Source organism: Rousettus aegyptiacus, unplaced genomic scaffold, assembly GCF_014176215.1.
Source record: "Rousettus aegyptiacus isolate mRouAeg1 unplaced genomic scaffold, mRouAeg1.p scaffold_m13_p_3, whole genome shotgun sequence".
Classification (NCBI taxonomy): Eukaryota; Metazoa; Chordata; class Mammalia; order Chiroptera; family Pteropodidae; genus Rousettus; species Rousettus aegyptiacus.
Genome location: NW_023416306.1, coordinates 153,596,409 through 153,622,026, shown reverse-complemented (window position 1 = coordinate 153,622,026; position 25,618 = coordinate 153,596,409). Strand labels below are relative to the sequence as shown.

At 35.7% G+C, this 25,618-nt stretch overlaps 1 protein-coding gene across 20 annotated transcripts in view; it reads right to left on the bottom strand.

The window, feature by feature from the left end:
- The window catches only part of TTLL5 (tubulin tyrosine ligase like 5), a 215,592-nt gene that overhangs the window by 131,157 nt on the left and 58,817 nt on the right, over nt 1–25,618 (bottom strand). For 16 of the 20 annotated variants that reach the window (XM_036238716.1, XM_016122545.2, XM_016122550.2 and 13 more), the window contains 8 exons: nt 21,698–21,811; nt 21,327–21,418; nt 19,501–19,569; nt 15,364–15,402; nt 10,286–10,443; nt 9,051–9,357; nt 5,260–5,380; nt 2,430–2,576 (listed from right to left, as the gene is read on the bottom strand). In XM_036238716.1, coding sequence (XP_036094609.1) covers nt 2,430–2,576; nt 5,260–5,380; nt 9,051–9,357; nt 10,286–10,443; nt 15,364–15,402; nt 19,501–19,569; nt 21,327–21,418; nt 21,698–21,811 — 1,047 coding nt within the window. The remainder of the gene's footprint in view (nt 1–2,429; nt 2,577–5,259; nt 5,381–9,050; nt 9,358–10,285; nt 10,444–15,363; nt 15,403–19,500; nt 19,570–21,326; nt 21,419–21,697; nt 21,812–25,618) is intronic. The other 4 variants (XM_016122544.2, XM_016122556.2, XM_016122548.2 and 1 more) reach the window with 1 other exon arrangement.

The following is a 25,618-nucleotide window of genomic DNA, read 5'->3' as shown; positions in this document are numbered from 1 at the left end:
ATAATTCTAAAGCATTTTGAGACCATTGGAAAAAAAGACATTTAAAAAACATTTTAACCAAATAGTAAATTTCTTGGGGTTGGTTGTAAAATGATGTCTCTGGTTAAAAAGTTCTAGAGAACAAAGTATGAGTCTCTCAGGAAAGAAGATTGTCAATATATTGTCAGTTCAAATTTGCTCTCAAATAGACAATATACCACTGTCTACAGGCACAATAAAGACAGTACAAATTCACATAGGCCAGGAGTTCTTTCAGGTGCAACACCGCTCAAAAGAAATATGCCTTTTGGTAATTGCTAGAACTGATCAATGAATTCAGTAAAGTAGCAGGATACAAAATTAATATTCAGAAGTCAGTGGCATTGATGAAATTTTAGAAAGAGAAATTAAGAAAACAGTCCCATTTACAATTGCATTGAAAACAATAAGATACCTGGGAATCTAATTAACCAAAGAGGTAAAAGACCTGTTCTCAGAAAATCATAAGTCATTCATAAAAGAAATTGAAGATACAAATAAATGGAAGCATGGGCGGGAAGAAGCAACATCATTAAAATGGCCATACTACCCACAGTAATCTATAGATTCAATGCAATCCTGATAAAAACACCAATGATATTTTACAAAGAGCTAGAATAATCCTAAAATTTAGATGGAACCATAAAAGACCCCAAGTAGCCATGCAATCTTGAGAAAGAAGAACAAAGTTGGAGGTATCACGCTACCTGATATCAAACTATACTACAAGGCTACAGTAATCAAAACAGCATGGTACTGGCATAAAAACAGATACACTGATCAATAGAACAGAATAGAGAGCCCAGAAATAAATCCACGCCTATACGCTCACTCAATATATGACAAAGGAGGCAAGAATATGCAATGAGGTAAGGACAGTCTCTTCAATAAATGGTGCTGAAAAAATTGGAAAGATACATGCAAAAAAAAAAAAAGATAAAGAACAAGAAATTGGACCATCTTCTTACACCATATACAAGAATAGACTCAAAATGGATTAAAGACTCAAATGTAAAACCTGAAACCATAAATCTTCTAGGAGAAAACAGGCAGTAATCTCTCTGATATTGCTACTAGTAATTTGTTTTTGGACATATCTCCTTGGGCAAGGGAAACAAAAGAAAAAATAAACAAATGGGGTTATATCACACTAAAGAGATTTTGTACAGCAAAGGAAACCATCAACGAAACAAAAAGACAATCAACTGAATAGGAGAAGATATTCACTTATGATACATCTGATAAAGGTTAATATCCAAAATATATAAAGAACTCATACAACTCAAGAACAAAAAAACAAACAATCCAATTAAAAAATGGGCAGAAGACCTGAAAAGATATTTATCCAAAGAGGAAATACAGATGGCTAACAGACATATGAAAAGATGTTCAAGGTCACTAACCATCAGAGAAATGCAAATTAAAACCATAATGAGATTATCACCTCACACCTGTCAGAATGGCCATCATCAATAATCAAAGAACAACAAGTGTTGGCAAGGATGCAGAGAAAAGGGAACCCTCGTATACTGTTGGTGGGAATGCAAATTGGTACAATCACTATGGAAAACAGTCTGGAGGTTTCTCAAAAAATTAAAAATGGATATTATACCTTTTGACCCAGCAATGCACTTCTGGGTATTTATCTAAAGAAAACCAAAACAATAATTTATAAAGATCTATGCACCCATATGTTCATGGTAGTGCAAATTACAATAGCCAAGATATGGAAGCAAACTAAATGCCTGTCAACAAACGATTGGATAAAAAAGCTATGGTTCGTATATATAATGAATATTACTCAGCCATTAAAAAAATGAAATCCTACCATTTGCAATGACATGGATGGACCTAGAGGTTGTTATGCTGAATGAAATGTCAGACTGAGAAAGAGAAATACCATATGATTTCACTTATATGTAGAATCTAAGGAACGAAAAGAACAAACTAATGAAAAACAGCCTCACAAATATAGAGGATGATCTGGTGATGGCCAGAGGAGAGGGGGATTGGGGCCTGGGAGAAGGTGGAGAAGGGATAAAGAAGTACAAATTAGTAGTTGATAGATGGTCACGGCGATGGGGAGCATGGCATGGAGAATGAAGTCAGCATTAATGTAATGGCTAGGTGGAGAGCCAAAGGAGACAAAGACCAATTAGGGGGATCGTTTTATAACTATATATATGTCTAACCAATGCACTGTATACTTGAAACTAGTAATAAAACAAATTAAAAAAAAAAAAAAAAAGAGTTACCTATGGCCACTAGGGCTTCAGAAGTAATAAGTAGCTTTTCAACTCAGCTGGGTTATGGAGTGAGGTCCTGGCTCCCCATAACAGTTACACATAGGGGAGCCTGTTTCTGGCTGTGTGGCAATCTAAAGCACAAGACTTAACAGATAAACCACCTACCTTGTTGTACACCATGATAAAGTCACCCAGTTGGTGGGCCAGGATTCTTCTGCGTTCCAGAAGTGCCAGTCGTCGACTAGGTAACACCATCCTCAGTGAGTGTTGGAGGTTGCTTGATGCTCGCTTGAGGAAACGAACCACTAGCTCCTATAAATTAAGAGTCATTGGGGAAAAAAAGCAGGGATTGTGCTAAGCAACAGAAAACAATAGAGATGTGAGAAGAAGCATACTATGTATTTCCACAAATAAGACCCAGAGCAAACATGTCAGGTATAAGAAGGATACAGAAAGACAAAACAAAACAGAACAAAACATTCTCTTCCCTCAATAAGCTGGCAATCAGAAAATAAAAATCAAATAGGTATGCAAATAACTGTAATAAAATGGTAGCTGTAAATGTACCATAAATCATATACAAATAGTACTATTATAATTCAAAGTGCAGATATTACTTCTAATAGGGTCATCAGAGAAAGTCATTTTGGGAAAGTAACATTTGAGGATAAGCAATGGAAACTAAAACCATGGGAGCAGATGAAATTATCAAAGGTGAGAAGACAGAAAGAATACAGAAATAGTCATGCTTAGAGATGGGGAAGAGGAGAAAAAAAAATCAGAAAACAAAACAAAAACCAACCACCGCCCTTGCCCCCCCCCCTTCCCCCACTCCCTATCCCAGAACCCATGGTAGAAACATCAGGAAAGAAACTCAGGAGAGAACAGTGTCATGAAAGTTGAGGAAGAAAGGGACACGTGTCTAAAGCTTCTGGGAAGCTAGAGCTGGAAAGAACCAAGACAAGGCCCTGGGTCTGACCAGTGTAAGATACTTTTAAGAGAATGCTTTTAGAACAAAAAAAGGAAAAGAAGGATACAGTATAAAAATGCAAGGATAATGAAGAATATAGGTGAAGAGTAGAACCTACCGATTTAAAAGTTTAGTGATAAAGGAAAAGAAAGAACTTACTATGCTTGAAAGGTGACAGATTTCTTTTTCTTCTCAAGGATAAGTGAGCTTTTAGAGTTGGGGATTGGTATCCTTTTAGAGGAGGGTACAGTGGAAGGTCATTGAGGGGAAGAAAGGACGCATCTCATTTGAGATAGGGAAAGGATTCTGAGATCTGAACAGACACCAATCAAACCATTCATGATATCTTAAGTGCTTCAAAGAGAGATGCTGCAAAGCCAAGGCCTTAAATATAGTTGTTCCTTCCCTCCTCCACCAAACACAATAAAATTGAGACCGTCTATTGATGTGCCTTCTGTGAGTTATGTGATAAAGAATCTCTAACCCTAACCTGGACCAGAGAGGCAATTCTACACCTACCTTACTCATAAACAGGACCACTACAATCTTCAGGGAATGGGTTAGGGCTCGCTCTCTAGATAATTTTTGAGAAGAAATGCACAGGACTGGTATTAAGTTTTACAGTGATGATCCCAAATATTCTTGTAAAAAGCCCCATAGAAGCCCTGTGTGAATCCCAAGCCAGCAGTTGCAGTGGTTATTCTCTTCTGAGTTATTTTTTTCTTCTTGAATATGACTTTGATTCATTGTCCTTTGGTGCCAATTTGCTCCAGTATAAAGAAACAGCCTCATAACCAGAGGGTTGGATTTCATAGTTCTACTCTGCTGTCTTTACTATAGGGTGGCTTAAGCTGTTATATTAAAACATTATTTCTTCACAGTGGAACAGACAAACTGACTCTCGAAAAGGCAGTTTTAATTTTCCACTTGGAAAGAGCAGAGCTAACATTTTCCACTGATGGTTGAAGAATTATTCACAACACATAAGGTTTTATCTTTGGGTTGTACTGGCTACTTTAAATTCACAAGTTGTTTCCTGGGATATCCATCACGTTTTTAAAAATAATCCTGGCATATTGTATGCGGAGAACAGAAAATTACAGTAGAGTCACCACTGAGTTGGATGAAGGATGCTGCTTTCTCAGACTTAAAGGTTCCTCTTTTTTCTGTGACAGATTCCTGTGGTTAAAAAGCCTATGGAAGGGCTGTGGCTATTATAAGCATTGACCTTACCAAAGAAATTGAAGCTTCCTATCATTCTCATCCAAAAAGGAAAACCTTGTTAGAATAATAAATTCTAGGCATGTTCAAATGACTGATATGCAGTAAAAATTATTACGCAAGTTTGTTTCCAATAATGTAAGAACTTTATAAAGTTACTACTAGTAAAAGAAAAAATTTTAAGATGGAGGATGCTACATTCTCAGAGGGCTTTAGCTTCAAAAAGCTAGCTTGACATATCAGGGCAGAAAAATAAAAGCCCTGTGACTCATGGAAACAATGGAGGAGCAATTAACATACCATTGTAATACCTGGGTTCAAGTTCCAGTTTTACCACATACATATTGTGTGGGACAACAGGCAAGTTACCTCCCTTCTCTAGGTCTTTGTTTCCTCATCTATAAAATGGGGATGACATTGCCTTTCACAAAGAGTTAATATAACATGAAGATGCTTGAGCAATTACTCTGTAAGTTATTATTTTTTTTGAGGGCTCTACACAGGGCCTGACACCTAGGGAGCAATCGATTCCCACTGTCAGAATGAAACAAACTGATGCCCTCAAAACACATGGATGAACATGGCTCCAGATCGAAGATTTACTTCACATTAAAGTGAGAGAAATCTATAAACTAGACTATGAAATAATTAATTATCCTACCAGAAGATAACATATTACTCTTTACCTTAATAGAAAAAGGAAAAAAGAAAAGAAAAGAAAAGAAAAGAAAAGAAGAGAAAAGAAAAGAGAAGAGAAGAAAAGAAAAAGGGAAAGTAAAAAAGTTTCAACAAGAAGAGCCTCACCATCTGTTCATCTTCTTTGGCAGCCCAACTGGCACTGAACGTTTGACCTCCACTGTCTTTCATCAGGCGAATTTGAACATGCTGGAGATAGGCAGAGAATGCTATTCGAGCCTGCACTTTGCTATAGAAATCCAAAACAACATACTGTTATGAGACAGAATGGTAAGCCTACCAAATGTGTACTTGCCTCTCTCAAAGTGGACTTTGAGGATCCTTCTATTAGGATGACTAAGATAAAGCCCACCATACAGTCACTGAATAAAGATTCTTTCTAAACGGTATATGAGGTGTTTTTTCTTATTAAAAATATCAGAGATGGAGAATCCTATTTATTTTCTCATTATTACTTTGGGGAGGAAAAATCGAATAATAGAAAATCAGGCTTCCTACTCTTAAACCTTATCTCTTTGAACTTTTTAACAACTTTCCTGGGGGAACAGACAGGAAAAGTAATGAATCTTCACAAGAGCCTTTATATTAATGTAGAAAAGTTTTTCTGCCTTGGAGGCCCTTAAGAATATACTTATCAGTTAGTGCAAAAGTATGGCTTTTGCTATGGCAACTAATATTTCTGATGTGCAAAAGCCTCCAAAGCAGGAAACAGATAAATCCTACAAAGGAACTTTTGAGACCAAATTTTAAGGTCATGCTTTTCTCAACTACAAGACAGGAGTGGCTGGAGCCCAGAACAAATGAGTGAGGTCCAACAGAATTTGGCATAGACAGGCTAGGACAAGCCCAGATGTTCAGTGGGAGAAAGAAATCCTCACATACAGTAAAAAGCACCTCAGCGACATCACTGAAGAAGTCAGCTGATTTCTGATTGGTGGTCCAGGTGGAAAACAAGGAAATCAGATAAGCTATAGAGTGGAAGACAGACGTATCAGAGAGACGCTGATGATTTTCACTTCAGCTGCTAATTGTGGCAGATCTGTTTTCTTTCAGGAGAGACTTTGGTTACTTCAGCTGATCGGCCTTCTGACACTCTAGCCAAAATTACATCAGTGAAGATTAGGGCCCAACACAAACTTTGTTTACAATCCTCACACATGCAATCACTGAATGCTTTCTACTCACTGTTCCTCCAAGGTTAGGATGAAGGACTCGTCCAGAGTAAACTGGAAATCCCAAGGGGGTCTGGCCTCTATGTATGTGTTGGAGGGACTGGATGGGAGGGGACTCTGGTTGGGGAGTAGACTTGCTTTTAATACATAAGATCTTCAGAGTTTAATACATAATTTAATACAAAAGATCATAATAGTTTACTACATAGGATCTTCAGAGCATGAAATACAAGTAAGGTTACATCTTTGTAATTAACAGAGGTAGTTTATGGGAGAACACGTCATTTTGAAAGAATTTGTATTTTCAAATGTTTCTCAACAAGGACAATTATATTCACATTCACCTAGAGTCCATGTACCACTTGCTCCTCAACCATCCCATAAGTTCCACTTCCATTACAAATTACTTTTAAGTCAAAATGAATGCGAAATATTCTCAATTTTGGTCAACAAATTCACTTGCAAAATGAGCTAGAAATGGCATGTGTCAGACACCCCCAAATGTAGCAGAATGTCCAATTTTAATGATAACTCCCTTAAAACTAAAACTTGAAAGTCTTTGGATAAGGGGATTATTGCTTGGAAGTTGAGAGTTCAATCATTTTATTGCAAATCACTGTCACAAATCAAATGAGTAAGTACTGACTTTTCCACCCTTGTTAAGAGATCCCTGGGACGTAAATCCTAAGTTTGTCCCTAAGGTATTAGACACATTGGTCAGCTGGTCACATGAAACCAGCAAACCAAACAAAAAAAGATAAAAGAATGAAAACTACAATGATTTATACCAGAGAAACCTACTTTTTAAAAAATAAAGCCTATGTGGATCCTCAATATACAAAATATACAACTAGGGGGATGGAGCCTGGGGTCCTGAATCCTTGCCATGGACCTCTCCGAGACCCCTAGTCATCACTGAGATGCCCCAAAGAATGATGGGCAACTCCACAAAACAGTCTGAAAATCACTAATTTATATTAACACACCCTACAATTATAACAGTTTACTCACTGAGAATGAGATCCGTAAGATTTATGAAGAAATAATTTATGTCTACAACAGCTAAGTAGAATGTTATTGCTGGAAAAGACCTTAGAATATAGTCCAGTGGTTTTCAAATGTTCTATTTCAATTCAGTGGAATAGTTTTTTCCTCTCCTGAAAGCAGTTTGAAAAACACTTCTCTAATCCCATTCCTTCGCCTAATAGAAAAGGAAACTGAGGTGTAGAGAAGCTGGCTGGCCTGTGATCACACAGCCAGTTTGGTAAGCACCAAAAAGCCAGAGCCCAGGTCTCCTGACTGAGTTCAGTGTGCTCTCCACTAACGGAACTATTCTAATACTCTATGACCCTGTTCCAAACCTTAACTCTACCAACCCCCTATTCCTCCAAACCCTAGTATCACCCTCTACCCTTCCAGCATGAAAATTGACCTCTAACTTAGAAAATAAAGGCTATCACGCATAAATACCTAAACTTCCCTTCCCTTTAACTTCTAACCACAGCATCCATCCCATAGTGCTTTCTTATAGGGAGAGATACCTGCCCCTGGCCTCTTTCCACCTTTCTTTAGGACCTTTCTCTATCAATATATCTGTTTCTGCATCATAACCATCCCCTAATCTATAAATAAGCTCCAGAATCCTTATCTTAAAAAATAAAAATAAAAATAAAAATAAAAAAATAAAATAAAAAAAGATCCTTTCTCTGGGCTTGCTCTCTCATCTTCCTTTCATTGCCAAATCTTTGGAAAAAGTTAGTGCACACTTGATTTCTTATCTTTTCAACTCAAAATCTCACTTCTACCCACTATGTCCACCCCAGGTCATAAATGCAGGTGTCTCTTTTCACTACTCATTCTGACTTGAACTGCCTGAGGCACTCTATTGCTTGAAACTCTTGTCGCTTTTACATAACTGCTATTTCTTGTCTATTTACTATTAAACATCCCCAGGGCTCAATTCCCTTCCTTTTCTCCCTATCCATGCTTGCTGAACTAAAGTGTATTAAACAAGCTCATCCAATCTGAAGTATTCGTGTCAACTACACAATCCTGTTCGACTCTGACCTTCAAAGCTATGTTTTCACCTATACTGAACATCTTCACCCCAAGCACTTCCACTTCACTGTGTCCCAAATGAAACATTATTTCTATCATGAAGCCAACTCTTACGCCCTTTATATTAACTTATGGCATCACCAAGTTGCCAAGGCCTTCTGTAACAGCTCTTAGCCGTTACCTCCAAAACCTCTCAAAATCCTCATTTACTGATAACTTACTTATCAGTTAAAACCTGGTTCAAAAATTGCCTCCTCCCTAGTCTCTCTAGCCTTCTCAAGAAAGACCAATTGCTTCTTTTTCTGTGTCCTAAGAGGAGTTTGTCCATATTGGGGTCATATTCTCACTCTTTAAGTGTCCCCAAACTAAACCGTGAGTTGCTTAAGCTACTTGTCTCAGTCACCTTGTGCTCTTAGTGATTAACACTAAAATCCAACAAGTATTTGGCCAAACAAATGAGACTTGAGTTTGTATCATAGCTCTCTACCTTGGATAAGTAAATTCCCTAAGGCTCAGTTTCCTTAATAACATCAAATCATAATCATTACTTCACAGGACTGCTGTGATTGAGAAACGCAAAATGGCTGTAAAGCCACCATCTTAGCACCTGGTACACAGTACAAGTTAGTTATTATCGATTTTACTATTATGATTACAAAAGGTACATACCTAAGATTGCCATTCTCTTGCAGAATCTGCATCAGGTTAAATTTGGGTTCTGGTTCGTGAGTCTCAATCCTGCAGCACTGTTCACCTTTATTAGTCCATTCAGGAACTTTCATGGCATTTTCTTTGGGGGAATTTTCTGCCATAACGGTCAATGACGGTGCATATTTGGCTTGATTTTCTCCAAGGGATCCTGCAAACTCCTCCTGAGAAGCTTCCTGTTCTTCATCTTCATTGTCTAATGCAACTTCTTCCTCTTCTTCACTCTCTGTCTCAGTTTTAACATTCATTTCAGCTGGTTGGGTAATCACTAAATGCGAAGAATCACTAATGTTGCTGAAAAAAGGATTAAATTTTCCTCTCTCCCAATACCTTCATCTCTTTAGTAAAAGCCCACATTTAAATAAATCAGACCACAAATAACACACAAAATTAATAGCATACACATGTCACTTTCCAGTCTTACATAGTCCAAAAACCTAGTAATGATTTTCATTACAGTTGATGTTTCTCATCATAACATCAATGGCTCTCTCACAACTTAAGGAAAAAAACATCTTAGTAATCTTCACAGTGTGTCTGAGGTTTTTATAGGGCACCTTTCATGGAGGTATAAAGAGCAGGAGAATATCTTTCTATGCTATGTTTATTCATTATCTTTCTCTTTTACTGCCTTAGAAGGTCTATGAGAACAAGGATCATATCTTTTTTATTCACCAATGAAACTTCATTGACAAACATGCCTGATAACAGAGGCTCAATGAACGAGGGAAAGAGGGAAAAAAGGAAGTCAATCTATCAGTGCCGAACAGATATGGGAGAATCTGGGAGAGAAATAAATTCCCCTTTGTCTGTTCATGTTTACAATATTTACACCATTTGGCAGTGTCAACAGAAAAACTGGACTTAATACTTAATCATGAAAAAAAAACCTTAATGATAATGCTCAAGAGTCTATTAAACTTAAGCTAATATCATTTCTAAGGTGTCAGGTATTCCATGATGCTGAAATAAGAGCAAAAGCCAAAATGTATGCACTTTGGGTATTCTTCAATACAAATAGAGGATGGAAGGTTTAAAAACTTACCATCCTTTTGAATTTCGGTTTCAGAGAAAAAAAGACTATACAAATTAAGTATATGTGATCATGAAGGTTCTGACTCATTGAGCATTAATTAAGATACTGATTCAATCAGGGCCCAGGTCATGGGCTTTGGTGAAAGCTCACCAGCACGTACCTGGGTATTTTGGCCTCATTGCCCTCAATCTGCCGCTCCGTCGTCTATGTTTCCGCACCTCCAAAGACAGGAGCTTCCTCTCATAAAGAGCAGCGTGCAGCTTGGCTTTTGAATTCACGCTCTCTACCTTCAATTCTGGTGCTCCATCAGTAGTTATTCTATGGGGAAAGAAAAACAACCCTCAGAAAGTTCTCTCTTTTATTTCAAGACTGAGCTTGACAGATAACTGTACTGATGACAGACTGGGCACGGTAACTAGCGAATTCTAAAAGGTTCGACAGATAATTCAAACTCGGTTTACAAAGTCCCAACAACTGAACATTGCCCCTCTCCCTCCCCCCCCTCTCTCACACACACATACACACACACACACACACACACACACACACACACAGTTGCGAATATTAATATATTTTCAGTCAATTAAACAACAAAAAAATCTAATATTTTTAAACAACAGCTATGAGTTTCTAAACCCTGAATAGATAAATCCTTACCAGTACAGGGATGAAGGTAGAGAATATTGAGGAAAGTGTGAATATGATCAACAGAATTAACATGAGAGCAAGGAACTCGCTTGTCTTGTTGATCACTGCATCAGTGATATTTACAAGAGTGCCCAGCACACATATGCTGTTAATACCATAAATATTTTCAAATTAATAAGCAACTGAATTTCCTATAAATTTTAATCCCTTTTAGCTACATCTATTTCATTTTATTTTGCCAACTATTTAAACAAACCTAAAAGTTTTAAAATGGTACAGCGAACATCCATTTACTTATTGCCTAGTTTCTACAATCAATTTTACTATATTAGTTTCACCACATATACATCCAATCTTCCATTTTTCTATCCATCATTGACCCATCTAATTTTTGAAGCATTTCAAAGTTGCACACAGATATCGGTGCACTTCCCTCCTAAACACTTCAGCATGCATACAGTTAGTATCTAGAGTTCGATATTTGTTTTGGGTTTGGGGGATTTTGGGGGGTGTGCTAAAAACTACACAGTAAAATATTTAAATATTAAATTTCCACTTGATGACTTTTGACAAATGCCCAGAGCTATATAACCCAAACTCTAACACTACTAATACCCTCAGAAAGTTCTCATGCCCATATCCAGTCAATTCCCCTCTCACACTCCAAAAGGAAACCACTGTTCTGAATTATTTTTTTTTATCACATATTAGGCTTGTCTGCTAGAACTTCATAAAAATGGAACCACACAGAATAAACTCTTTTGTGTTAAGTCTCCTTTAATTCAGCATGTTTCTGAGACTCATCCATGTTGTGTGTATCAGCACTGATCCCTTTTTATTGTTGAGGATTAGTCCACTGGATGAACAACCCACAGCTTGCCTACTCTCCTATTGTTGGACACTTAGGTTGTTTGTAGTTTTGGAATATTCTGAATCGAGCTGCTATAAACATTTTTGTACAAGTCATTTTGTAGTTATATTTTTCATTTCTACTGGGTAAAGATCTCGAAGTGGAATTTTCTTGGCTCTTTAACAAACTGCCAGACTCTTTCTAAAGTGCTTGTACTAGTTTATGCTGCCAATGACAACTTATCAGAGTTCCATGAGCTCCACATCCTCACCATTTGATTGATGCTGTCAGTCATTTCCACCCCCCTTTTATTGAGGTATAATTGACAAATACAATTTTAAGATATTTAAAGTGTACTATGTGATGATTCGATGTAATTTTAACCATCTGCTGGGTGTTTAGTGGTACCTCATCATTTTAATTTGCAATTCTCTGATAACTAATGTTAAACACATTTTCATGAGCATATTGGCTATTCATGAATCTTCTTTTGACAGCCTGCCTAGTCACTTTCTTAACAGTATCTTATGATAAACAAAAGTTCTTAATTTTGATGAAATCTAGCTTATCATTTTTCCCCCTTTTTGTTTATTGCTTTCTGTGTCATGTCTCAAAAACTTTAGCCAAGCTCAAAGTCACAAAGATATTTTCCTTAAGAAGTTTTATAGTAATAGCTTTTGTGTTTATATCTATGAATTATCTTTAATTTTTGTGGGAGATAGGGGTTGAGGTTCATTTAAAAATACATAATAGCCAGTTTCAGCCCCATTTGATAAAAAGTTTCCTTTTCTCCATTGGATTGCTTTCAGACTTTTGTTTATAAAGTCAAATGGTCACATAAACACTGGTCTCTTTCTGGATTCTATTTTGTTTCATTGATCAATTTGCCACAGTTATGATTACTATATAAGCATTACAGTATTTCTTTAAGTCAGGTACTCAAAGTCTTTTCCAAGATTACTTTGGATATTCTAAGTCCTTTGCAGTTCTGTATAAATGAAAAAAAAAAAAAAAGTCGATTTCTACAAAAAATCTGCTAGAATAATGACTGGGATAGTACTGAATCTTTAGATCAATTTGGAGAGAAGGGATATTTACAATATTAAGTCTTCTAATCCACGTACATGGCATATCTCGCCACTTATTTAGATCTTCTTTAATCTCTTTCAGTAATATTTAATAGTTTTTCTGTATAGGTATTGAACATATTTTGTTAAATTAATCTCTAAAAATTCATATTTTCAAATGGTATTATAAACAGAATTTTAAATTTAACATTCCAATTACTTACTGCTAGCATTTAAAAAATTTTTTTAGTATATCGACCTTGTATCCCAACATTTTGCGAAGTGCACTTGTATGTTCTTGTATTCTGTACCTTGGGATTTTCTACTAACCTGATCATGTCATCCAAGTATAAAGACATGTAACTTCTTCCTTTAATCCCCCACCCCCTTGCTTTGTCATACTACTCAGGACCTCTAGCACAAAGGAAATACAGTGGTAAGAGCAGACATCCTGCCTTATTACGAATCATTGGGGCAAAGCCTTCAGTATTTCGCCACTCAGTATGATGTTAGAAATAGGTTTTTCAAAGAAGGCCTTTACCAGATTGAAGAAGTTTCCTTTTGTTCTTGATTTGCTAAGAGTTTTTCTCATAAATGTGTTAAATTTTATCAGATGCTTTTCTTTTTGCATCTAATAAAATAATCATCTAGTTTTTTCTCCCTTAGTTAATGTGATGAATTATACTGACTAATTTCAAATGTCAAACCAACCTTGCATTACTGGAAAAATATCATTTTAGTGTATTATCCTTTTTATATACTAGCAGATTCTATTTACTAATATTCTTTGAAGAAATTTTGTGTCTATATCCATGAAGATAGTAGCCTGTAATTTTCTTCTTCTCTTTTTTAAATGTCTTAACAGATTTTGGTGTCAATAGTTATGCTGGCATCACAACATAAATTGAGAAGTAACTCTTCCTAGATTTTTGAAAGAGTTCGTGTAAGATTAGCATTACTCTTCCTCAAATGCTTGATAGAGTTCACTAGTTAAACGACTGGGCCTGGAGTTCTCTTTTTAGGGAGGTTTTTTATTATAAATTCAATATTCTGAATAGGTATGTGGCTATTCAAAATTTCTATTTCAGCTTATGTCAGTTTTTCTAAGTGTTCTCTCTCCACAAGGAATTCAGACACTTAATTTGTCAAAGCAGAGGAATGAAGTTAATAATATTCCCGTAACAGCCTTTTTATGTCTGTAGGGTCTATAGTGATATCCCCTTTTCTCATCTTGGTAATTAAGTATTCTATTTTTTCTAGATCAGTCTACCAAAGGGTTTATCAAGTCTGCAATCTTATCAATAAACAATTTTGGATTTTATTAATTTTCTTTATTGTTTGTCTATTATTTAAATGATTTATGCCCTTTATTATTTCCTTTTTTCTACTTACTTTGGGTGACTCTTAGTTTACTATTTTTATTATCGATCAGTTCAAAATATTTTCTAACATCTTAGATGATTTCTTCCTTGACCCATGCATTATTTAGAAATGCATTATTTAATTCCTAAATATTTGAACACTTTCTATTGTTACTGATTTCTAATTCCATTGTGGTCAAGAAAACATATTCCTTATGATTTTAATCCTTTCAAATTGATTAAGACTTGTTTCAGGTTCCAGCATATGGTCTGTCATATGCTACCATTCATTTGCTTAGACCTTTACACTGCCAAAAAACAAAACCCTACAACTGGCAATATAAAATGAGTGACAAAAAATAAAGAACAGAACTCACTTATCTTTATTCTTGTTAAGATTTTATGTTTTTTCTTTTTTGTTTTGTTTTGTTTTTCTAATTTCTAAATTGATAGTATATACTCTAGGAAGCATATTCCTTTACTAAAAAACAGAAAAAAACTTATAAACTAAATGTGACCCTCATTTTGAAACAACCTACAAACTTGATTTCTCTCAGTTTTCTCTTAATTAAATGGCAATAAAAATGTTGTCCATCTTTAAGGAAAAATTAGCTTGGGATAAAACCCAGGTTATCTTCATTTTTAAATGTAAAACAAAAAGCTAGATAGAGGAGGTTTATTTCTTATTGTGGTCATTTAGTTTTTTTTTTTTTTTAATGAGACACAGCACAAAGAGGATGTATGTAATGTCCCAAACCAGCGGCTGTGTGTTTAGGGCTGAGTTTCTGTTGTTGTTAGAGTCTTCAGTTGGACAAGACCATCCCAGCCCTTCCTCAAAGACCTTTCTCCCCTCTGTCAAAATAAAGAGCCAAAGGTATTTTGCATACTTTTAGTTCCATACACACTGGAAGCAGTTCTGCTCAGTCGCATAGGTGCAGAGCTGTATGTCCCGGGTATTCAAGGACGAAACATAACTTCTTTTTTGAATCTAACATGAGAATAGTCATGAAATCTTACGAATACTTTGGTCTCTCTCATATAGCCAAACGAGAATACTACTATCAGTTGAAATAATACACTTGTCGTTATATTAAAAAAAAAAAAAAGTAAATCCCAAACGTAGTTTGTAAGAAGATTCCACAGAACAGTGTTTCAGTAGAAAACATTTTTATGTTACTATTCAAGCTGAATAGTTATATAAATTTTTATATAACCATAATAGTTTATGGTTATATAAAATATTGTGCTTAGTCCATGCATGGTCACACATTATGCGCATGAAAGAATTTCTCAACTTTTAAAAATCAGTTACCGTGTTCTTCCTGTCAATAAGCTTCTTCTTGGGTTTCCCCTACAGGAGTAGAAAAGAAAAGCAGGTTAGGGCACTATGCAGACATACTCTACTGAGTACACACACACACACACACACACACACACACACACACTCCTGAAATCTGTATTACAGATTCAAAGTGGAATTATACCAGGGAAGCCATCTTGGGGGAGAAGAAGAGACGTGAATTAAGAACATGCTAAGAAAAGAACAGAATACTGTAAGCCTGGGGAGCAATAAAAACAAAAAAGAACAAATGGATTCTAGAGAAAAATCCTAGCAATTACTTGCATTTGTATACCTAGTCACAAATCAAAATACGCTCTTTTTTCACAAGCATGTGAAGAAGGTTATTATCAGCCCCATTTGTAAAAAGAAGCAGTATGAGACCGTTTCATGGTATGCCCAAGGTGGGAGCCTAATGGGTTTAAATTATATAACGAGCACTAGAGTGTGAGACCTAAGCCCTGGGTCTTACACTCTAGTGCTCTTTATACTTTCACTGAACTGTATTAGGAAAAGAAACCAATCTCAATTCTCATGAGGTTTTAGAAGGCTGCTCATGAGAAAGAGTTTCCAAAAGTGATGCTCTCCATTGTCTATAAACTAGAACGGGGCTCTAACCACAGGAAATGAATGCCATTCATGTTTAAATTGGCTTTTGTTTTCCTTTTAAAACATTCTCTCCTCATTCAATTTCCTTTCACTTAATACTCTTTTTTCTAAAAAAAATCCATTCATTTGCGAATGTTCATGTATCCACCACCACAGACAAAACACTGAACAGTTCCAACATCATAAGGACCCCTGTGTTGCCCTTTTATAACCACACACCTCTTATCTAACTTCCTTTAATCTGTTCTTTGTTATAAAATTTTATCATTTCAAAAATGTTACATAAATGAAAATACACAACATGTAACCTTTGGTATTTATTTTTTAAAGAGACAGATCCAGTCAATACTAAGATTTCCTATCTACAGAAAATAATGTGAAAAGTTTGTCCTCCCCAAAACATTTTGTCTTTCCCTTCCCATGTCTTCTTTTCATGTTAATGTCCTGATACTGTCATCAAAAAGCCTCAAAATGATTTTAAATTTTTCATCAGATAATGGTTTTCTCCACTAATTTGCAATCACATTACCATCATCCAGGTGGTTTCTTAGTTAACACCAATACTTCAGTCTGGGAATAGAGCCAGGGGATAAATATGGGTCACAAAGTGTTACTAATATGACAGTGTTAAAAATACCACCATACTGTAGGATAGTATGCAAGATAACGTTTGCCGGGCAGGGTGAGGGAAGGGTTGAGGAGAGCAGGAAAAGCTGACAAAATTAACCTAAAAGAAATGATTAGATATTTTATTTGAAAGTAGCTTTGACCATAATACAATAGAATTTGCAAGAGGGAAAACATCAATTTAGATGGAAGAGAACAGACTTTTGGAAGACGTCTGGGCTAACAATGAACACAATTTCAATTTTTCAATTGTTTTCAATGCATGTTTTTGTGTGTGTGCTACCATGTGGTAGATTCTAGATATTGACAAAGATAACCATAACGGAGTACCTACTCTTAAAAGCCAACTTGTAAAGTAGACAGAGTAGTTATTAAACAGGCACTTATAATACAATATGAGAATCTAAATCAGACTTGGGTAAGAGCCTACTCCTAGTCTCAGTAACAGGATGAAGGACATAGCTAGAAGAATAATTTAGGGGTGGGTTGGGGATCATTCCAAGAGAAGGTGAGTAGGTAAGGACAAGGAAGCATGAAAAGCAAGCAGATGTGGTCTGATTAGCCATGGATTCTGTGGAAAAGTGGAGATTAGGCTTAAAAAGGTAGTCAAGAGCAGATCATGAGGGACTTTCTTGGCTAAACAGTGAGATTCAGGTTTTTTTAATCCAAGTTTTTATAATGTTTTACACACAGAAGTGTTAACTAGAGCCTGAAGAAAGAATTCAGGGAGTGCAACAACTTGGATGGAAAAAAAATTAATCCTCTACCTGACATCTCACATTTCCTTCATATGCATGTAGGAACCATACACGGCAGTATTAGTGTGATTTTGTTACCAAAAGAAATATCTTTTTTTATATTACTTCAGAGTTGTTACAGGTGTCTCAAAATATTGCCAACACTTATCATACTTTTGAAATTGTGGTAGTTATTAGACCCATTGCTAGGTCTTGTTATTGAATGTGTTAATAAAGAAACATGTATATGGTCATATCTCAAAGTTTTTTATTGTTATGCTACTCATAGGAGAATGTTTCCTAATTTTAGCTCCTGTGGTAGTTCCTGGATTGTCTGTTCTGCCTTCCTTCTCCCTCTTGGGAAGCCCAAGAATGGAAAGACCTAGCCTAGCCTCAAGTATAAAGTCCATGTCAATTTAGAAATAGACAATCCATGGAGAAACTTATGAAAACTACCAACCCTAAGCGAACAATCCATTACTTACAAATATAACTGGACAATCAAAGATCATCAAATATTTGAGGAAGCATAACAGTATGAACTAGAAAGAATGACATAAACAAACAGAACTAATGCAGAATTAAATCTAATGCAAAAAAGAAAAAAAAACCAAACAAACAGAAAGGACCTTTAAATAAAGTAATTAAGACAGTCAAAGAGATGTGAAAAGATATTATATCCATAAACTACGAAAACTAGTCAGAAAGAAAAAATATTTCTTGGATATTAAAATACTTGCCAAAATAAAAAAGTGAATTGAATAATCCTCTCCTATGCTGTTGTTGAATAACAAAAACAGATAACTGCTTAGGTTTACTTTGAGTTTTAGGAGACAAAATTTAAGAAATCTGTCAGAATTTAAAGCTAAGAGACAATGAGATCAAAAGTATGAGGGAAAATGTAAAGAAATATGGAAGACGTCGCAAAATATGCAAAGTTCATCTAACAGAAGTTCCACAAGGAGAGGAAAGACAGGATGAGGGGGATACTTCCTACAGTTGAAAGACTTAAATCTTCGGACTTAAAGAACTCATCCACTGCAAAACCAAAAGTATAAAAAGTAATACGTCAGAACACATCTTGGTAAAATATATGAAGTCTACAGATAGAAGAGCCTTGCAAAAGTTTCCAGAGCAGGGGGAGAGAAAAAACAGGTTATAGATAAAGGACTGAGCTTCTATGTCTTCTAAGTAAATCTGAGTATCTCTTCATTAGAAGCCACACAATGTAATTGGTTAATTAATGGCAACAGCCACAGATTTAGAAAGAAATTGCAAATCCCCTATATTGCCTTATAACAGATGATGAAATTGCAAGAAATGGCTGAAATCTGAGTATCTATTTTAAGAATCCTGGAAAAAAAAAAAAAAAAAAAAAACCCTGTAACTAATATAGGTTTCTCTAAATAACTAAAGTACCTTATTTTGATAGTCAATTACTGAACTGTACTGTAATGCAGTTCTGTCTCAGGGGCAAAAAAAGTATGTGGGACTTAGCAGTCCCTGATTGCTGTGCTATTTGAATTCCAATGTCTGTTTTCCATCATTTCCCCATTTTCCCTTGTATTGAGGCTATCAGTCATCATTTCTTAGAATTCTCAGTGTATTTATTTTGTGAATTATCTCCCCTCCACCTTTTCTAATCTGATCACTCTAATCTCCTCTAGTCTGGAAAAACAGATGATCATGTCTGGTAAAACTGTGTCTAAGTAGAAAGGCACTGAGTAAGGGCCTTCCTTACTCAGAATAAAGTGTAGGGCATCTATTAAGATCGTTATGGCTTAATCTCATCTAATGTTTGTTTTATACTCAAAAGCACGAGGCAGAATGCTAGACACCTGGTTAATACTCGATAAATATATATTAATAAAAAGGTGTATTTGTTAGTATATAAACACATCTTCCCCACTCTAAACGAAGGCAGCTCGGTTAGTTTAACATTCTTAGCCTCTGGAAAAGTTACCAACTGCTGAGAGCAAATGAATTCTTTAAAAATGAGATGTTATATTGTGCTTTCTACAAGGCCCTTTCTATCAAAGATTTTACACGAAGACTTTTAAAAACTTTTTTCCTTCATTTGCATGTACTTTCTCCTAATTTTGTGATCTAGTCCTACCAAATTTATAAGAATAGCAACCTCCACCTGTCCTGGAAGAGACGTGTTGCCAGCATATAGTTCATGGAGGTCTTGTGTTCAAGGTAGGACCTGAAAGACAAAGAAAGAAACATTATTTCTAACACTGAGCTGAAGAGGGAAAATACTGAAATAAAAATATGAATCAAGCACAGAAGTGACAGGTTACTTATATACTGTTTCTAAAGTGGGAAAGGAAGAAGCAGTTGCTCAAATTAAAATTATAAACTACTAGAGTAGCAGCGAATATATTAAAATTAAATAGAGGACTTAACTTAGAAAATAAAACTGGAAAATAAAAACAAAACCACCACCAAAAAATGCAGCTGGGGAAAAAGGTCAAATGAAACTGGGAATGGGAGATGCTAAAAAGGGCATGGAAATGTGGACAGAAGATTATTTCAATCATGTTATTGTTCGAAGAGCTACATAAATCTGAGCTATTTTTATTATATTGATAAATAATTACTCCATAATCATACTGTTAACTCTCAAAGAACAAGGATCCTAATATTTGCTTTATACTCCAAAGCACCAAGCAAAGTCCTAGACACTGGGTTAATACTGAATAAATATATATTAATAAAAAGTTGATCAATTGGACTTCACTGAAATTTAAAACTTCTGTTCTTTAAAAGGCATTATTACAAAGTGAAAAAGCTGGCCATGAACTTGAATATTATATATATACACATACATATTTACATATATATATACATACATATCTGAGAAAGGACTTCATCAACAGTCCTTTATAACACAATAATAAAAAGATAAAAATCTTCTATTTAAAATCAAAAGAAGATACACAAATAGCTAATAGCACATGAATGCTCAATATCATTTCTCAGAAAAAAGCAAGATATGCTACTACCAGAATGCCTGACAATAACAAGTGCTGACAAGAATGGGGAGCAGCTGAACCTCTCATATATTTTATGCTGATGAAATGTAAAATGGTACTATCCTTTTCCCTTATCATATGACCCACCTAGTCTACTCCTAGATATTTATCCAAAAGAAATAAAATCATATATCCATACAGGGACTTAGAGATGAATGTTCACAGCCTCTTTCTTCATAATAGCCCCAAAATGTACACAAGCCAAATGCTGCGTAGCAGGTGATGGGATAAACAAATTGTGCTACATTCATACAATGAAACAGCACATAACAGTAATAAGGGATGGACTATTACTTTATTCAACAACATGGATAAATCTCAAAAACATTACACCAAACATAAAAATCCTGACACCAAAGAATACATACTGTACGATTCCACTTATGCTTGAGGTAGCGAGGGAGACTGACTGTAAAGGGGCAGAAGGGGACTTCTGGAGGCAATGGAAATGTTCTATATCTTGATTGCAGTGATTGCTAGTAGTGGTTAAATACTGGTGTTTATATTTGTTAAAACTCATCAAACTGTACACTTAAAATGGATGCATTTTATTACATGTAAACGAGAGCTCAATGATTATAAATAAATAACATATTGTTTAGGCACACATATAGAAGATAAAACAATAATTTTTTTCAAATCGAGGTAACGAAAACCACAAAATTTAGGACAGTGTCCACCCCTGGGTTAGGGGACTAAATTAGGAAAGAGACAGGGGATTAAAAAAAAAAAGAGGAATAATGCACAGGTAGATTTAACTACTGTTAACGTTCTAGTTCTTGGGTTGGGTAATATTCGTACTCTTATAAATAAATACACAAAATAAGAAAAGCACAACTTGGGAGAGCGATGATGACACTATGTCACAATCCAATTCTGTGGACCTGAAGTAGAGATTTAAAAAAAAAAAAGGTAGTCACCTCACCCATATATTTCCCACGTCTCTGATGTAGGGAATATGCGAATAAATCCACCTCTCCTATCGTTCTCTTCCTTCACCCTCCGTAAAACTTTGATCTACATGGAGGAAGAGAAAATAAAATGAGTGTCTATTTTGAAAACTGGAATCCTTGTGGTTACAGGACAGAGAAAGAGTTATGACTAAGAATATGAAAGAAGTATGAGGAAGGAATTAACTCCACTTGAGATATGTTTTCTGAGAAGAAATTTCCCCCAACTTGAATCCTTCTCTTTTCAATATAAGATATGAGTTGGTTAAGAACGTTATGAATAACTCACTAATTTTTACTGAACACTGTGTTCACCCACAAAAGCCTGAAATGGAGTTCTCTTTACCTCCTCCATTGACAGACCAAGCACAGAACCACCTAACTTCCCCGGCACCTTCTCCCGGGCTGAGCCCACAAGGTTTTTCATCTCTGCATCACTGGCAGACAGTGGACGGGAACGCTAAGAAGGGAAAACAAAAACAAACAAACAAAAATTTTCATCAACTTTCTTCACTTCCCTCTATTCATTCCCTCAACATCATTAGCTTTCTGAATATGTATAAGCTTAAATATACAGCCCATTTTCTATCATTAATCTCTTAGCCTGAAACCCTGGGGAAAAAAAAGATGAAAGCTAGTAAACTCAAAGGCAAGAAGAGAAAAGAAAAGAGTAGGAAAACACTATATGGGTTGGGAGAAACAGGTAGAAAAAAAGGAAAGATGTCTATGTGTCTTTCTAAGCTAGTACCTACTCCTAATCTTGGTTTAGAATACATCTAACATTTTCAAGAATATAGGAATAATCTAAAAATAATCTCAAAATAAAATTATGTATTTATTTCAGTAAGCAATTATATTCTTTTCAGCACTGGGGAAGGAGAATTAGAAGAAGTGAGAAAACCAAAATAGAAAACAAAAACCAAGGAGCAATTATGTCACAAATGAAAAAGCTGGGCTGTGGGATGTTTTAAAACTAGAAGCGGAAAATACTGAGATGTCATCAATGACATAAAAGAGCTATATCGAAAAGACTACAACTTGAGAAATACCATGGCTGCTGGACTTCTAGAGACCCGAGTCAAAGATGACTGCCCTGGGCACTCCGCGGAGGCAAACATCACGGGCCCCCAAAGATGGCCTGCGCTATGTCCCCTCCTGAATGATGACCAGGAAAGTCATCTGGGATCAGAAGTTTTAAGTGACTTTGATGTTCTGTGAGCAGAGAACTATAACAAGCGAAGACAGATGGTATGAAGCATGAGAATACACTATAATGAAATAGATAAAGTGACTGGTAAAATAAGACAAATCTGCCAAGGAGGAAGAATAAGAAATAATTCAAGAAATGTGGGTGCAAGTTGACTTTTTAAATTCCTAGAAGTAACTTTAACCAGAGAGAAGAAGCCCACCATCAGGAGCTATTACTGTATTTACTTTTCTCTTTGTGTAGTCTATCTCCTCGTGTAGAATGTAATTTAAATGAAAGACATTTTGGTACCTAGCTTTTGACTTTCTTGGCAATACTCATTATGGACTGGAATATCTATGTCCCCTCAAGTTCATATACTGAAACCCTAACTTCCAATGTGATGGTATCTGGAGCTTTGGGGAAGTAATTAGGGTTAGAGGAGGTCAGGATGGTGAGATCCTGGTCCTTAAAAGAAGAGACACCAGAGAACATGTACTCACTCTCTCTGCCCAAGCACGCACAGAGATCATGTGACCATACAAAGAGATGGTGGCCACCTATAAGCCAAAAGAAGAGGCCACAGAATGAAATCGGCTTTGCTGGCACCTTGATCTTGGACTTTCCAGCCTCCAGAACTGTGAGAAATTTCTGTGGTTAAGCCACACATACAGTCTATGGTAATTTGTAATGGCAGCCCAAGCTGATTAATACATCCCTGTATAAAAATAACCATTTACCTTTGGACACAAGGGAGACCAATATATATTAATCTTCAAAGCTAGCATGGGAGTTATAAAAAATAGATTTTCTGGTAGGCAACTCCATGATGAGATACCTATATAAAGAAAAACCATGAAATCAGCAGATAAAAGCAACATGTGAAGACAGGGACTTTATTTGGTTGGCTTTGCCTGTGGTGTCTTCAGCATCCAGAACAGTGCTTGGCAAGGCGTTGGAGATCGACCGATATTAGTTGAAAAAAATAAATGAATGAATGAATGTGCAAACTCCCATAAAGCTGATGGCTTTGCTCTAACACAGAGCAATCTTGGTTAGAATAAAACTCTGCAGATTTGGGGGATAAATTTTAACTCACTTCCAATCTCTTGGAATACACTGAACGGTACGTGCTGAGATGAAAGCGGAATCAAGGGTAAAGTTTAGAGTTAGAAAGGGAATCGATATTATCATTAAAAAACATCTTCAAAGTGTAAATGCTTATTTAGAGTAAAATTTGAAAAAACAAAATATTAATGAATGCTTTGAGATTTTTTCTCATATTGTTTGCTAAAAATACTCAACTACTTTATATGTAACAACAGCATGATTGATTAAAAGCCGCTGGTGGTAACTCCTCCAAAGTCAAGTTGCCTCATCACCTTGCACTATTTAAATGTACCTTAAAGTTCTCTGAAATTATGTAAGAGAATACAAAGTAAGTTTACATACAAATAATGTAATAAAGATTAAACATTTTAGAATAGAATGAATATAATTTAAAAGTGTTGGGAAAAGGGATAGGTTAAGTAAATGTGACAAAATCTTGATAATTGTTGAATGTGGGTGATAAATTTATGGGCAATCCGCTGTATTTTCTCTTTTTGAGTATTTCTGAAATTTTTCACAATTAGGAATTAAAATCTTGAATTTTGAGAAAAAACTATTGCCAAACTAAATCTATATTTAAAGGTTAATAATAAAAATATTTTAAGAAATAGTTATTACCTATTAGAATAGTTTTAAGAAACACATGGACATCTTTATAAGAATATGCATCAAACCACTACTGAATAACATCTAATGAGCACATCCAATTTTTGTTCCAGAAAAATTTTTTGTTGTTTTTCGTCTTTTTGTTCTTGTTCATTTTGTTCTTTTTAAAATTATTGTTGGTTTGTTTTTTTTTACGTTTTCTTATTTGTTGTTCATTTTTCTTTTTATATTTTTATCTGATTTTTTTTGGGTGGGGGGGATTTTCTAAGACTCCATTTTAATATTTGTGGAACAGCTTCATGATGGACTAATGCTCCTGGCTTCCAGAGATTGGGAATATAATGATGCTGCAACTTCACTAATCTAAACCTGCTCCTGTGAACAATGAATTAGCACCCCAAAACTCTTACCCTTCTCTGCCGGTCACTTTCAAAGAGTCGTCTTCCATTCACATTCACAACCACTGTGTTGTTACAGCCCACAAACATAACTCTAGGAACTGTGTGCATTTTTGTGGGCTGTTTGGGTGGGACATGTAGGAACTCCGGCAGGTGCTCCTGGCTGGGGCATTTGGCAGGTTTGACAAAGGAATGGACTGAGGGGTAATGGTACTTGTTAGGTAAATGCCCAGCTGTTAACTCCCATAAAGCTGATGGCTTTACTCTTTTATTGCCACAAATAACAGCAGGGTACAAAGAAAATGTCAATGCTACTCCAAGAGAAAAAAACATGGCTAGAAATTTAATCTCTTCATCTCTTTATTTCCATCTAAACTATTAAAAAGGCTGAGAGGGAGAGATGTGAAAAGGCATCGGTACTGAAGTCTAGGTATCTCAAATGCCTCTAAAATGTGCCAGGTTTCCTGTGTCTTTGGGGATATACTTGGAGATTAAAAGCAAATTAAAAAGAAAAAGGAATCAGACCAATTGGAAAGGCCATCAGGATGGTCAAAAACAAGAGCAAAACAATCCAAACGCAAGCCATTCTGTGGTTTGGATTTTGGGCATTTCGACTCAGCTATGTTCTCTTGGTGATAGAATAAATCCAAATTCCGATGGATTGACTGAATGCACTAAGGAAATAAAGCACCTCCGAACTTAAAGAGAACCACTGCCTCTGGCAAGATGACACATGATTTAAACTACTGGGTAGTTTGAACTGCCAAATGACTGTCTAGGTAAGAATTCTGTCATGCAAATTGTAATCAAACATGTTAAATTATCATTAGCACAATTTAGGATTCATAAATATACCCAGAGAAGAAACTTTTACACATCTAACTTTTACGGCTAGGGAAGAAGTGACTGAGAATGTAAAATTATTGAGACAAGGAACCTCTACCTGCCCCTACTCAAAGTGGTAAGA